Here is a 12,401-nt window from a genome sequence, read left to right as displayed (position 1 = left end):
GTGCTAGAGCACAAATTTAAATTTGTTTCCAACTGGTTTAGCTACGAATCTAATGCTAAAGTCAAACTATTCTACAAAGTAATCTTCCTAACCCTGAAAACTGCACACCGTAGCCGGTTGTCAGAGAAAACAATAATATGATTTAACATTTTATACCTTAATCACAAGTCATCTTTTTGTTTGTTTCTTTTTAGCATAGAGGATAAACCAGAGGAGCAACATTACCTTCATGATTATTTAAAATCCAACTAATTTAGTTGAATAATTATGTTTTTAACACACTTGAAAAGCTTTTAACTTGCCTTAGACATACAGAATGTCGATAAGTAACCATTTAAGCATTAAGACTTATTCAGATAGATGTTTGCAAACGGTTACAATAAATGTTGCTTAGTTGTAAAGATTTATTATATCAGTCAAAAAATTGGATTAACTTTGCTTTTTGACAAATTTTTCTACTGTCGGTTCATTGTTTCCTTTTTAAAACATGATTGAATAAAAACCGTGTGTAGCCTACTGCTTGGGAGCACAGATTCACTTTTGAGTGTAACTGCTGTAGCGATCTCGTGTATTTATTGGTTAAGTTGGAATTTTGAAGGAATGATTTTGTCAAGCTTTGACTGTATGCAGACACATTAATAGCCAGAAACACTTGTGCTAAAGTCCATAAATCACACAGTCCAGCTAAAATTAATTATTTTAAATGAAGCTTTATTTAAACCTAATTCTCAGTGTGCGTAAGAAACACTTTAAGATTTGCAAGTACACCTGAAATGCCAGCAATAGATTTCGGGGGGGGAGTTATCTTTTCGGTGTGAGCATTTTTACATTTCAAGTTGTCTTCAAAGGTTTATTACGGGTCAAGGTCACGACCGGCAGCCGGCTCTGCCCCCAGCGGCCTCTGAAGCGTTTGTGTACAGAGCAAAGTTGGCTGACAGCCGGCTGTAAAAAGGAATAAACTTTTAACAACCTTTTCACCTTGTTTAAGTAAAAATGACTGAAGCTTTCTAACAGCCACTTGAACATTTTAACCTGACAGGAACCATGCCAGGGTTTTTAACAGCCACTAATCTCCATTATGAGGGTTTATAGTTCATTCTGTCAGGATGTCATTAATTAGTTCCTTCTTAGTCACCGCTAATTCGCCAATTTTATTTCAAATCTAAGGAACATTAGGAAAGCAAATTGTTGGAGTCTTTTCATAAAGAAATTCCATACATTTTCTTCAAGTGTTTAATATTTTCTGACCCAAAAGTATGGAACTGTGAAGACAAAAGACCCTCAAATCCATCCATCCATTTTCTAACACCCTTGTCCCATAGTGGGGTCAGGAGGTGCTGGTGTCTATCTCCAGCTAATATTCCGGGCAAGAGGCGGGGTACACCCTGGACAGGTTGCCAGTCTGTTGCAGGTCAACATAGAAAGAGACAGAACACCCACACACACACATTCACACCTAGGGAGAATTTAGAGAGACCAATTAACCTGACATTCATGTTTTTAGACTGTGGGAGGAAACCGGAGTACCTGGAGAGAACCCACACATGTACAGGGAGAACATGCAAACTCCATGCAAAAAGACCCCAGGCTACCAACTGCGCCACTGTGCAGCCCCCAAAAGACCCTTAGTTGAGTCAAATAAATTTTAACTGATTGATAAAATAATTTTGCTCAACTGTGTTATCTTCCAGTGCTAAAAAAACACACACAAAAAAAAATAATCGGAGAACTCTGCTTGAAAATGAGACTGAAACTGTAATGTATTTTTTAGATACGTGTTCCAAACAAGTGGCCTGTAAACCTTTATATCCCGTTCCTTTGCTGTGGCTGCCTCATACGTAGCTCCTTTTGCTGGCAAGTTTGACTACAACATTAGCTAAGCAGGTCTGCCTACGAAAAGCTGGATTCAAACTTGAGTTCCTGCTCAATTGAGGCAAGTTTCACATCCACAGTCATGACAGTTCTTAACTTTGACTTATTATCCACAATGCAAGCCATGTATCCAAAACAATGTACTATATCTACACTGTAAAAGTTAGTCTTGAAGGGTGTTTCTTAGGAACCATTAAAAGTTCAAAGTTTTAACCAAAAATATAATTTGTAAACGTAACATTGGATTAACTTTAAATTCTCTGAACATTAACTACTTTTCTTTGATTAGAATTTGTCTGAAAATCTTGTTTTGTTTAGCCATTATTCTAGAAGGCCGAAATGTTTTCAAGAGCTGTGTTGTCAAATGAACATACAGACTCAGTGAAGGTGAAAAATTACTATGAGACTTGTGGTTAAAAAATGTCTGTGTTGGAGCAGAAATTTAAACGTGTAATTGATTTGTTTAGCTAACGCCACAACCTGCTGTCAAGCAGAACTTCTTAACCCTTACTCAGTGGACAAGACTTCATAGCTGTTGTCAGGGAAAATCTGTACGTCCCTCGATTTCAGATCACGAAAAAAAAAAACGGAGGTTCTGTGTGATTTATGACTCTACTGAGGAACATAACTGAGCTCATGATCCTGTTGTAAAGCTATAGGGGTTATACTTTACGTTTTAATTAATAAAATACAAATGGACAAACAATATCTTTTGTGATTAGTATGCAAGTTAATACAAACCCATAACTATGCTAATCAACTGGAGTAAAATGATCTAAAAACACAATTTCCTTAAATTTGTTGAGGAACAAATTTGGAATTGTTGAATATCTCCTCAGGAATATTCATTCAAAATAACCTAAACATAGATGTTTGCACCAATTTCCTTGATTAAACTCTATGTCTGTTAGAAGCCAAGGCTGCTCGTATTGAATGATTAACATTACATTTATGTGAAATTAAAATAATTTAATTTCAATCATTTCATTGTTCAAAACCCAAAGTCCTTCAAAATTCTTTCCTACAGGGAGAATTTTGAATTTTGTACAACAAATATTATGAAGCAACCCATAGGCTTTCTTTCTCTAAATTTAACAAACTGAATATGTTTACAATAATAATAATAATAACATTAATAATAACAATACTGTTCTGCCAAATTTGAAATTCAAAATAAAAGTAGAATATGTGACCTTCTGTTTCAACCTTTTTTATTATTATCATTTACGCAGAAATTACACAGTGCACCATAAACTGACGTTTTAGTTATTTGGGGGGGAAAAACAACTTAGTGCTAAAAACAAGAACAACCCAAAAGGTATGGCTAGAGCTACATAAATATTCCTTGCTGTGTGGACACCTTTAGAAATCCGCATGCAGTCTCAGAATCCACTCAAACTAACTTTGCTATTGGATGATTTTGTCACCACGTCCTGATGCCGTGCAGCGAGGACACTCCGTTACTGGGAGAAAACGTGTTCTGGACATTATTCAAGTCTCCCACCCCGAAGTTCACGTAATTCCCGTTGCCGGACGAGCCCTGCACAGTCTGCATGGCGCCTGCAGGATAACTGCACGCGTAGTTTGTGTTGCATCCGGGCCCGGCGTAGTTGCTGAAGGCCGGGTAGTTGTTGTAGGCGAAGTGATTGATGGGTCCCACGCTGTAGGAAGGGTTGTAGGCGGCCGCTTCCCCGGCGAGGCAGGGCTTCCCGTCCCGCACCAGCACCGGGACCGACACCCTCCTGGGCGGCGGCAGGGACACCATCTCCAGGCTCTGATCCTGCCTCTGTCGCTTGCACTTGTACCTCCTGTTCTGGAACCAGATCTTCACTTGGGTCGGGGTGAGTTTGAGCACCCCGGCCAGGTGGTCTCGCTCCGGGGCGGACAGATACCTCTGCTGCTTGAAGCGGCGCTCCAGCTCGTACACCTGCGCCTGGGAGAAGAGGACCCGCGGCTTCCTGCGTCTCCGAGGCTTGGGCCGCTCCAGCTCCTCGGCCTTTGCGTCCTGCTGAGGCCCGGCAGGGGCACGGAAATCTTCTAGAAGCCCAGACAAGACAAGAGCAACAATAAATGCAAGTTTCCATAAACTTTATTGCACTTAGATAAGCTATTGGTGTAGAATCAACATGATCAAATGGTGCTACACCAATAAAACTTAGTTATAATTTAATCAATATCATCAATTTGCAAACATGATGCAGGTTAATTTTAGTGAACAGAATCACGAAAGCGTTACAGCTAAAAGACACTCAAACAAATTCATTTTAAACACTTAAATACATTCACTTAACAAATTGCTAAGATTCAAATTAATAAAACCGATTAGTTAAATAAAAATCTCAAATAAATTACTTCTTGTTAAATAAGTTAGAAAAAAAATCTGGCTCTAAAACGGATTTGCTCTCATCTACAAGTCCTATGAAAGTTCTTTGCTTTTACAAAACTGATGTCTTCTTTTACAATTCAACCCGGAATGTGTCCGCATCCTTAACGTTACCGTCCACAAGCAACAAATCACGACTGTCTGACCCAACATCTTCAGTAAGAGTCTCACTGACAGGAAGGATATATTTAATTTAGTTGTAAGTCACCCATTATTTCCTTTAACTTCATATTTGCCAGTAGATGTAGTTGGTTAAAAGTTCATGTTGTGAATAATTCCTAATAAAGTTCTTTTTTTTTTATGGCGTAATGGCGCATTTGGCGGGTGAGGAACACGCGCATTTACAGATCAGGCGCCGATTCCAGCCACTTATTTATTAGAAGTCTTGTTGCTTGTTTGTAAAAAGCTATTCAGTTCCTTCTTGATGCTTATTCCACTGAGACTTCTTCAAAGTAAAGTGCCCTAAATTTTGCGCGCAGGCCCGCGATTTTATGCTCACCTTTTCTTCGTTTCTCCTCAAACGCATCTGATTTCGCACCCCTCTCCATTTCCATCCCCGTGTACGATTTGCCGTAAAATGTAGGCGCAAAGTTGCCTCTGCCGGCCTTGTTGGAGTCTTGGATGTCCTGCTGAGTTAGGGAGGAGGAGGAGGAGGAGGCGGCGGCGGCGGCGGTGGGCATGTCCCGGAGAGGCTCCTGCTTCAAGCGGGCCAGCATGCAGGATGAGGTGGCAGAGCAGTCCATGCGCGGGGAAATGTCAAGAGAAGATACCATCACGTCGGGATTCTGCTCCAAGTTTAATATATCCTTGACAGAGAAGGGTGTGGACGTGCTGGGGCTGGGAAACATTGCCAAAAAAAGACGCACGAGAAAGGAGGGAAAAAAGCTATGAATCTGTCACGTGGAAGCAAAAAAAAAAGAAAAAAAAAAGATGTCAACAAAGAGTCTCCTGCCTGGGAATATTTACTGGTTTTAAGTGTTAGTTTCGTCAACCAGACCGAACTTGAGTGAAGTGTGCATTTTGGATGTCAGCTTTGTCTCCAGAGTTCTTTCTTTCTTTCTGGGCCTCGCCATGTCTCTCTCCTGGCTGTGACGCAGGGAGGAGGAGCAGGGAGGAAGGAGAGATTAACCTAATGCATTTGTTCTATGACGTGAGGTGATGCCACACGGCATGTTCACTACGTCATATTTTTTAATTATTATTATTTTTATTTTTATTTTTTTACGCTTTTTCATGTAAAAAAAAAAAGTTAAACTAAAAACCTATGTGACAGAGCAGAAAGACAAAACAAAACCTCAATTGCTTTGCACAGATGTAAAAAAAAATGTTCCATTTGAAGAATCGTCCAACCTGGATGAAGAACATCCGCCATCTTTAAAACTTCCTACAGGTGCTTAATTAGATGTCGATCTCGACTTGAACTGGTTCATTCAAACACCTGAATATGCGTTGATTAAAACCACTGTAAAAAAAACACACACAAAAAAACAACAACAAACAACAACAAAAAAACACGTCTCTAATTTACGGTAAAGTACCGGCGGCTGTGTTTGCCAGTATTTTACGGTAAAATTCTGTGGTTGAAATGAATAAAACATAAATTAGAGACGGGTTTTTTCTGCTGCATTTTTTTAAATTTTATTTTATTATTTTGCAGTGGGCTGTTGGTTTACTGCTATTCGTGCTTGCACGTCAATTTTGTCTGATTTACCTGCGTCTATCTTCCACTTGGCTTCCTGTTCCTCAATAAGAAAAGTATCTCTACAGCATGATGCTGCCACCACCATGTTTCACTACAGGGCTGATGTGTTCAGGCTGAGCTCGTTTTGCGACATTTTGGGCTCAACTATAGAACGAAATTTTCTTTCAGCAATGACATTTTTCTTGCCATGTCTCTAAAGGCCATGTTTGTGAAGTGTGTGAGATTTCAACAGTTGCCAGTTGATGGAGTGTGCCCAAACCTTGGCGTGCTGCTTATATAACCCAACCCATGCAACCCCGGCAAATCCTAAACTGAATTGTTTGTTCCTTCTTTTGGAACAAACATTATGCACTAATCAATATAACCACAGCTGACTGACGCAAACTCGCCTGTTGTGCAAAGTTTTACTAAAAACGTTTTATTGAAGCTAGCAACCTTTCAATTCCCAAGAGGAACGATTTATCCAATCACCGTGCGTCAGACCTGATTGAGCGAAATAAATGATCACAGGTTTTGATAACGTGGTCTAATTAGGAAAGGTTAATGTTTCTTGTGGGTGCAGTGTGTTTCGAGGTGTCGTTTTTGTCGTTTAGTCTAAGAGAAACGGGTCAGACAAGCGTTTGGGAGGGGGCCAAAAGATCAGACAAAAATTTGGGGTCCCTGAACACGGAACCTGAAACCGGGGGCGACACACTCTGCTGTCTGCCTCCAAGAGATTCTGGAGCCGCTGTCTGTCTTATCGGGATGTGATAACAGATGACAACAAATCCACACACAAACACCCCCCCACTCCCCCCCTCACACACACATACACACTCCCACCCACGCTGCCGGCCAGGTAATCCTAAGCAAGTGTCACGATTGACACTTTCTTGGCTGGCGTAATATTTAGTCACGTCCAATTTTTTTTTTTTTTTTTTTTTTTGTCGAATTTAAAATTATGCCATTGTGTCCGGAAAAAAAACTAAACAAAACAAACAAACAAAACAAACAAACAAAAAAAAAAAACAATCAGAAACAAAAATATGCTCCTCATAAATGAAAAATATATACTTACAAACCATCAAAATCTCTGCAGTGACCTAATAGCCAATTTTTGTGTGCGTAAGGACGCACAGCCTCCGTGCGGTTTTCCTTCCTCTGGCATTAAAGCCTGTGGAGACGCTCCCAGGAGACAGACAGTATTATCGTTTGTTTTATCTTCAGCGTTTAGCGCAGCCACGGGGTAAATGGGTCCCCCTGTCTCCACGCCGGCTGTGGTGTTTATAGTTTTTAAGACTATTTGTGCGCCTCGCCAGCTGATGAATGGCCCTAAACTCTTTCCCGGCCGGTGCGAGAGTCAACACTGGCCCCGCTCCTGCTATAATAATCGCGAAAAGAGAGTAAAACAAGACGTTGTGAAATGTTCCCATCATGATTGATTTCCACGGAGTCAAAGTGCAGTTCCCGCATTTTTTAAATGTTTTATTTTTTGTGAGGGGCGGTGGTCTTTTTCATGCAGTTTGTTGCAGAAATGTACTCAAAGAAGGCGAAACAACAAAAAACTGTATTCACACACGGACTCCACTGGACACTAATTTATTCTGTCAACTGTAAATTGAACATGACAAGGCCTGGCATGTGTTTCACATCCCTAATGCTCCTTCCTGCAGCAGCCCAGCGGTCCCCTTTGACCTGTCTTTCTGCAGCACATCTCCAGCTCAGATAAAGCTGCAGATAAGGTCGCTTAAAAACTTCCGCTCCACGAATGAGTGGGTATTTTTAAGGGATGCGTGTTGGACTGAGGGTGTACGCCACCCCCTTTACACTTACACACACACACACACACACACACACACACACACACACACGCACGCACGCACACACACACACACACACACACACACACACACACACACACACACACACACACACACACACACACACACACACATTACTACCATGTTACTCTCCTAAATGAAATGGTTTTATTCGAGTTAATGAACCTATTACAACATGCTTTTATTGTGCCACAAAAATCTATATGTACAAAATGTCTGATGGACCAGATTTATGTGTAAATACAGGGGTATAATAAGTGGGACAAACACCAACAAATTTACTTCAGTAATCAATTAATAATATATACAGTATATTAAAAGCATGGCTCACTATAGCCTGCAGGTATTAAAAACCTACCAACATTCATTTATAAAGTTTAGAGACAATTAAAAAGGATTTTAAGAAAGAAATGGCATGGATTATAAAATCAAACTATTTGACAGATGGTTTTTAGACAGACATTGACACCGTCTACGATGAAGAGTCATTGCTGAAATTGTTCCCAAAAGGACTGTGTCTAAGCACCCTAATGGAAAGTTGAGAGAAAAGTCAAATGTTTTTTGGAAAAATGAGAAAAGATGCACAATGTGCAGGCTGTGGCATTTTGACTTCCCTTATTCAAGGTGCATCTCAATGTGAACATTATGAGCTAATTTGTTTGATTTTTTCCCCCCTGTGTGAGTGTCAGTGCTGTCAGATTATTAGTTCTTTTAAAAAGTGAATAAATAAATAAATAAATAAATAAATAAATAAATAAATAAATAAATAAATAAATTCTTATTTCTTTAAGTTTTTTTTTTTCCCAGAATATTTTGGAGCCAACCAAAGCGGGCTTCTTTGTGAATCTAATCACAAATTTGAAGCTTTGAAGTGAGAAAGAAGTTGGTCTCGCTCTTGGGGGCCCCCTACCGGACGAATTTAAATCATGTTTGCTATATTTCACATTTTCCTGGGGGGAGTGAACTCATCATTGGCTAAATCAGTTAATTACAATTTAATTAAAATGAAGATGGGCAAAAGTCTTAGATCTGCAGTTGGATCCGCATAAGTAAGATATTTGATTTTTCTTCATTTCTGTCAAGAGGATCAATAAGTGACCAATACCTCTGCAGTAATAGTCTATGCATCATCCAGACACATGAAGAACGTTTACACCATTGGGATGAAAAATGCCTTTAATGTTCATGGACTCATTTAGCTGGACAGAGTCTTCTCTTTTTTGGGAGAACAGAGAAGTAAAGAAAAATAAACATGCAATAAAATCCCAATAAAAAACAGCAACAGCACATTTTCTTGATGTAAAATATTAAGCAAAAATTAGACCAAAATAGAAGAAAAAGAAAAACATGAAAAACCAAATACTTCATCATATGTAAATTATGCTGAACCTTAGAGTTTAAATAGGACATATTTTCTTTTCACCTTTATTGTTCATGCGGCTGTTGAGAAGCGGACTCTCGTGTTGTCCCGCAACAGAAAGTCTTGTTTTGAAGTCAGTGTGAGATCACATCAATTATAAACTACTGCAGCAATCCATATAACTTTGCTTACAGACATAAACTAATCATACACTTATTACAGCTGAATGTTTAGCACAAAAATCAGAAAGACGGTATTGCTCAAAATCCATTTGAAATAAGCAACAAAGACCAAATGGTTACACTTGAGATAGCATGGGATTATAACTTTTAATACATCAAATCACATTTAGGAAAAGAGGGTCTAAAGTGAGGAGACAGTGAAATCTTATGAGACACTTCATTCTCAAAATTTTATATCTGTATCCCGATAGCCTGACGGGTCTTTCCCAACAGGCCGCAGTACTTTCAATGAAGTAGGACGGATTGAAGTTCAAAATGTCATAACTCTCCTCGGAAATCAGCAACATTCTCTCTGTTTTTACTCAAAGTCTCCTCCTAACACTTACCTTTCCTCAGTTGGTTTAAAATCAGTGTGGCATGTTGGTTTTTACATTTGTTATCCGTGTACAGCACTTTGGCCAACTGTGTTGTTTTTAAAGTGTTTTATAAATAATTGTGGATATGGCTAATTTCTGTGCCATTGGCATGATCATTTATTTTCAAGAAATATACACACTGCTCAAAAAAATAAAGGGAACACTTAAACAGGTGTTTAACACTTAAAGTGTTCCCTTTATTTTTTTGAGCAGTATATATATATATATATATATATATATATATATATATATATGGAATTACACATAAGGTAGCAGCAAAATATCAAAGAATCAATATCTTGATTCTTTGATATTTTGCTGCTATTTTAGTTAGAGTCCCCCTGTGTGGCTGCTGAGCCAAATTCAGGTTTTGCTTTCTTGAATTAGTAGGCTTTATCTTGGAGAATGCGAAATATAGAAGTCCTTTTTGGGCAAAGATCATGCAGGGGTCAGGGCTGTCAGCGTGACTGTAACCGTGAGCAGCCGAGCTCGAGCTGCTGTAACTGGAAACTTAACAGGACCTGGCCACCGTGTTAAGTGCCATCTGTCTATGCATCATTTGTCTTGTCTATGATGGATTCGCCAACGTCTCCTTCATCTCCCTTCCATCCTCTGCCCCTTCCAGACCACCTCCCCAAGCCCAGTCTCGCAGTCACACTCGGACCAGAGTTCATGTTCTTAGACTTGGCAACGCTTCACACAGCCTTCTGCTGAGTTCAAGGTGATGTGAGGGCCCTCGGGGGACGAATGGAGCACAGATCTGATGCTACCCCGAATTTAGTTTTGTCTACGTCTCTTTGCAGCTGATGTTTGAAGTCAGAGAAGAGTTTCTGTTGTCGTTTTTTTGAGATGATAAAGCAAACAGTATGCAGCAACTTATTATCTCTTTCTGAATTAGGACAAAAATCTCAATAGCAAAGTCCAGTGGAATGAAATTAAGGTCAAAGTATGTTCATGACTGGTATTACATTTGAGACTGAATAGCAAGATTTAATACTTGTTATTCTCTATCTAGTCTGATTGAACTTGAGCTATTTTGCAAAAAAAAAAAAAAGAATTACTCAAGTTCATATTTGATTGGCTAAGCTGGGTCAGACATTCAGCAGAAGACTTATAATATATAATCTTTCTTCTTTGTCACAGCTACAGTATGTGTCTGTGTTGGTTTGTCAGATTAAATTCCAATAAAATACACTGAGGTTTGGGGTTGTAATGTAACAAAATGTGCACATTTTAAGTGCAAAGTCCAATATAGCAAGTCAGTATCATGACATTCCTTCAACCTGAAATGCTCCTTTCTTGTATCAACTAAACTTCATGATTTTCCATGGGACTTCTGAAAGTCAGTATAAATATCCACCACTGGAGGGCAGCAGCACACCTCTTTGCCTCAACCCAGAGGTGGACATGGACCAATCTATTTCCTTCTACTTGTGTTAAAACTAACAAAATACACCAGAAATCAAGTTTTTTTATTATGATTATAGGATCCTGAATGGCCAAATTCATTGCTCATGCTGGACTGAGTACACAAAACATGTTTCCATCGACACATCATTTTTCAGTGGTGTTTTGGTAGAGATGAAACAGCGGGAATGTTTGTAGATTTGGAAGAGTTTTGTTTGCAGGTTTGTTTCTTATTCGTTTGTGAGATCACTGAGACAGATTCCGTTCACCCACGCCGTCCAAGCTCTTCAGCACTTCACCGCGGAGCCTCCTGGAGCAGCAATAGGTGCCGTTGCCACCTGGCCCTGTTTAACATGCTGACTGCCCCATTTTCCATGCAACTGGAGTTGACCAAGAAATGAGGTAAGGGCATTGCAAACAAGCTAAATGACCAGGACTGTAGCGCCGCTTGCCAGGGCAGCTTCGGTTCCACACTTGGCTCAATAGATAATTGATGTGGAGACAAAGGCGACATGGAAACAGCTCTGGTCTCTGCACATGTCTGTGGTCAAGGATAAGAGACACAAACACATGTCCGCACAGAAACTGTTAGCTGTGACATACATTCGCTTCCAGAGACCAGCGTGTCCCTGGCATCGAATCGGCTGCTTCCTGTTGGAAAACACGTAAACACATAATTTACTTACTCTGCATCCATTTTTAACACCTCCACTTGTGTGGCGGGCAGTGCAGCGTCCAAAACTTCAATCATTGTGTCATCATCTTGGCATACAGCTGGGCTTCATCCCCACTCTGTCCTATTGTTTTTCTGTTTTGTTTTTTTTTTCATTACCGCGATGATGCGATTTGTCTTTTTTGTTTTCTGTCACAGCAGAGGAGCTAAAGCGACGTCTGATTGGCACGAATGAAAACCCTTTTTGTGCAAGTTGGGAGGCCATGTTACCTTAAGAGTTTCAGAGCTCGGTAAGGTTACTACACAACCGCTAAGTGTTATTCTGAGCGCTTGTTGTTATGTGTTCTCTTCTTGTCTATCCTCACTGCTTGTCTGTCCCTCACTAATGGGGACAGCATGAGAAGAGAGCTTGTGCTCCGTCTGGACCTTTCTAATTGCCCCTGCCACAGAGGCCTGATACAGCAAGAGCCTGTGTTCGCAGAGAGCAAGAGAGAGAGAGAGAAAGAGAGAGAGAGACAGATTCATCACTCAGGTGGTGCTTCCCTTAGGTCCAGCGCACATATTCAGGCCCCACATAGAGAACACC

General features: G+C 40.0%; 1 protein-coding gene across 1 annotated transcript; it reads right to left on the bottom strand.

The window, feature by feature from the left end:
• Nucleotides 1-3,077: 3,077 nt before the first annotated feature.
• On the bottom strand, nucleotides 3,078-5,134 carry nkx2.5 (NK2 homeobox 5). Its single transcript, XM_028009437.1, has 2 exons — nucleotides 4,755-5,134; nucleotides 3,078-3,909 (listed from the first exon to the last, which is right to left on the bottom strand). Exons 1-2 carry the CDS (start codon nucleotides 5,101-5,103, stop codon nucleotides 3,296-3,298), a joined length of 963 nt encoding a protein of 320 aa, XP_027865238.1. The 5' UTR covers nucleotides 5,104-5,134; the 3' UTR covers nucleotides 3,078-3,295.
• Between the last annotated feature and the right edge of the window lie 7,267 nt (nucleotides 5,135-12,401).

This window comes from Xiphophorus couchianus, chromosome 23, assembly GCF_001444195.1.
Source record: "Xiphophorus couchianus chromosome 23, X_couchianus-1.0, whole genome shotgun sequence".
In the NCBI taxonomy this organism is placed as follows: Eukaryota; Metazoa; Chordata; class Actinopteri; order Cyprinodontiformes; family Poeciliidae; genus Xiphophorus; species Xiphophorus couchianus.
This window is presented reverse-complemented; position numbering and strand designations above follow the sequence as displayed.

Excerpts from the sequence above, each read along its gene's own strand:
- nkx2.5 (XM_028009437.1), bottom strand. The coding sequence starts at position 5,103 with ATGTTTCCCAGCCCCAGCACGTCCACACCCTTCTCTGTCAAGGATATA. Across the intron at positions 3,910-4,754 it reads TGAGGAGAAACGAAGAAAAG|AAGATTTCCGTGCCCCTGCC; the intron begins GTGAGCATAAAA and ends CTGGGCTTCTAG.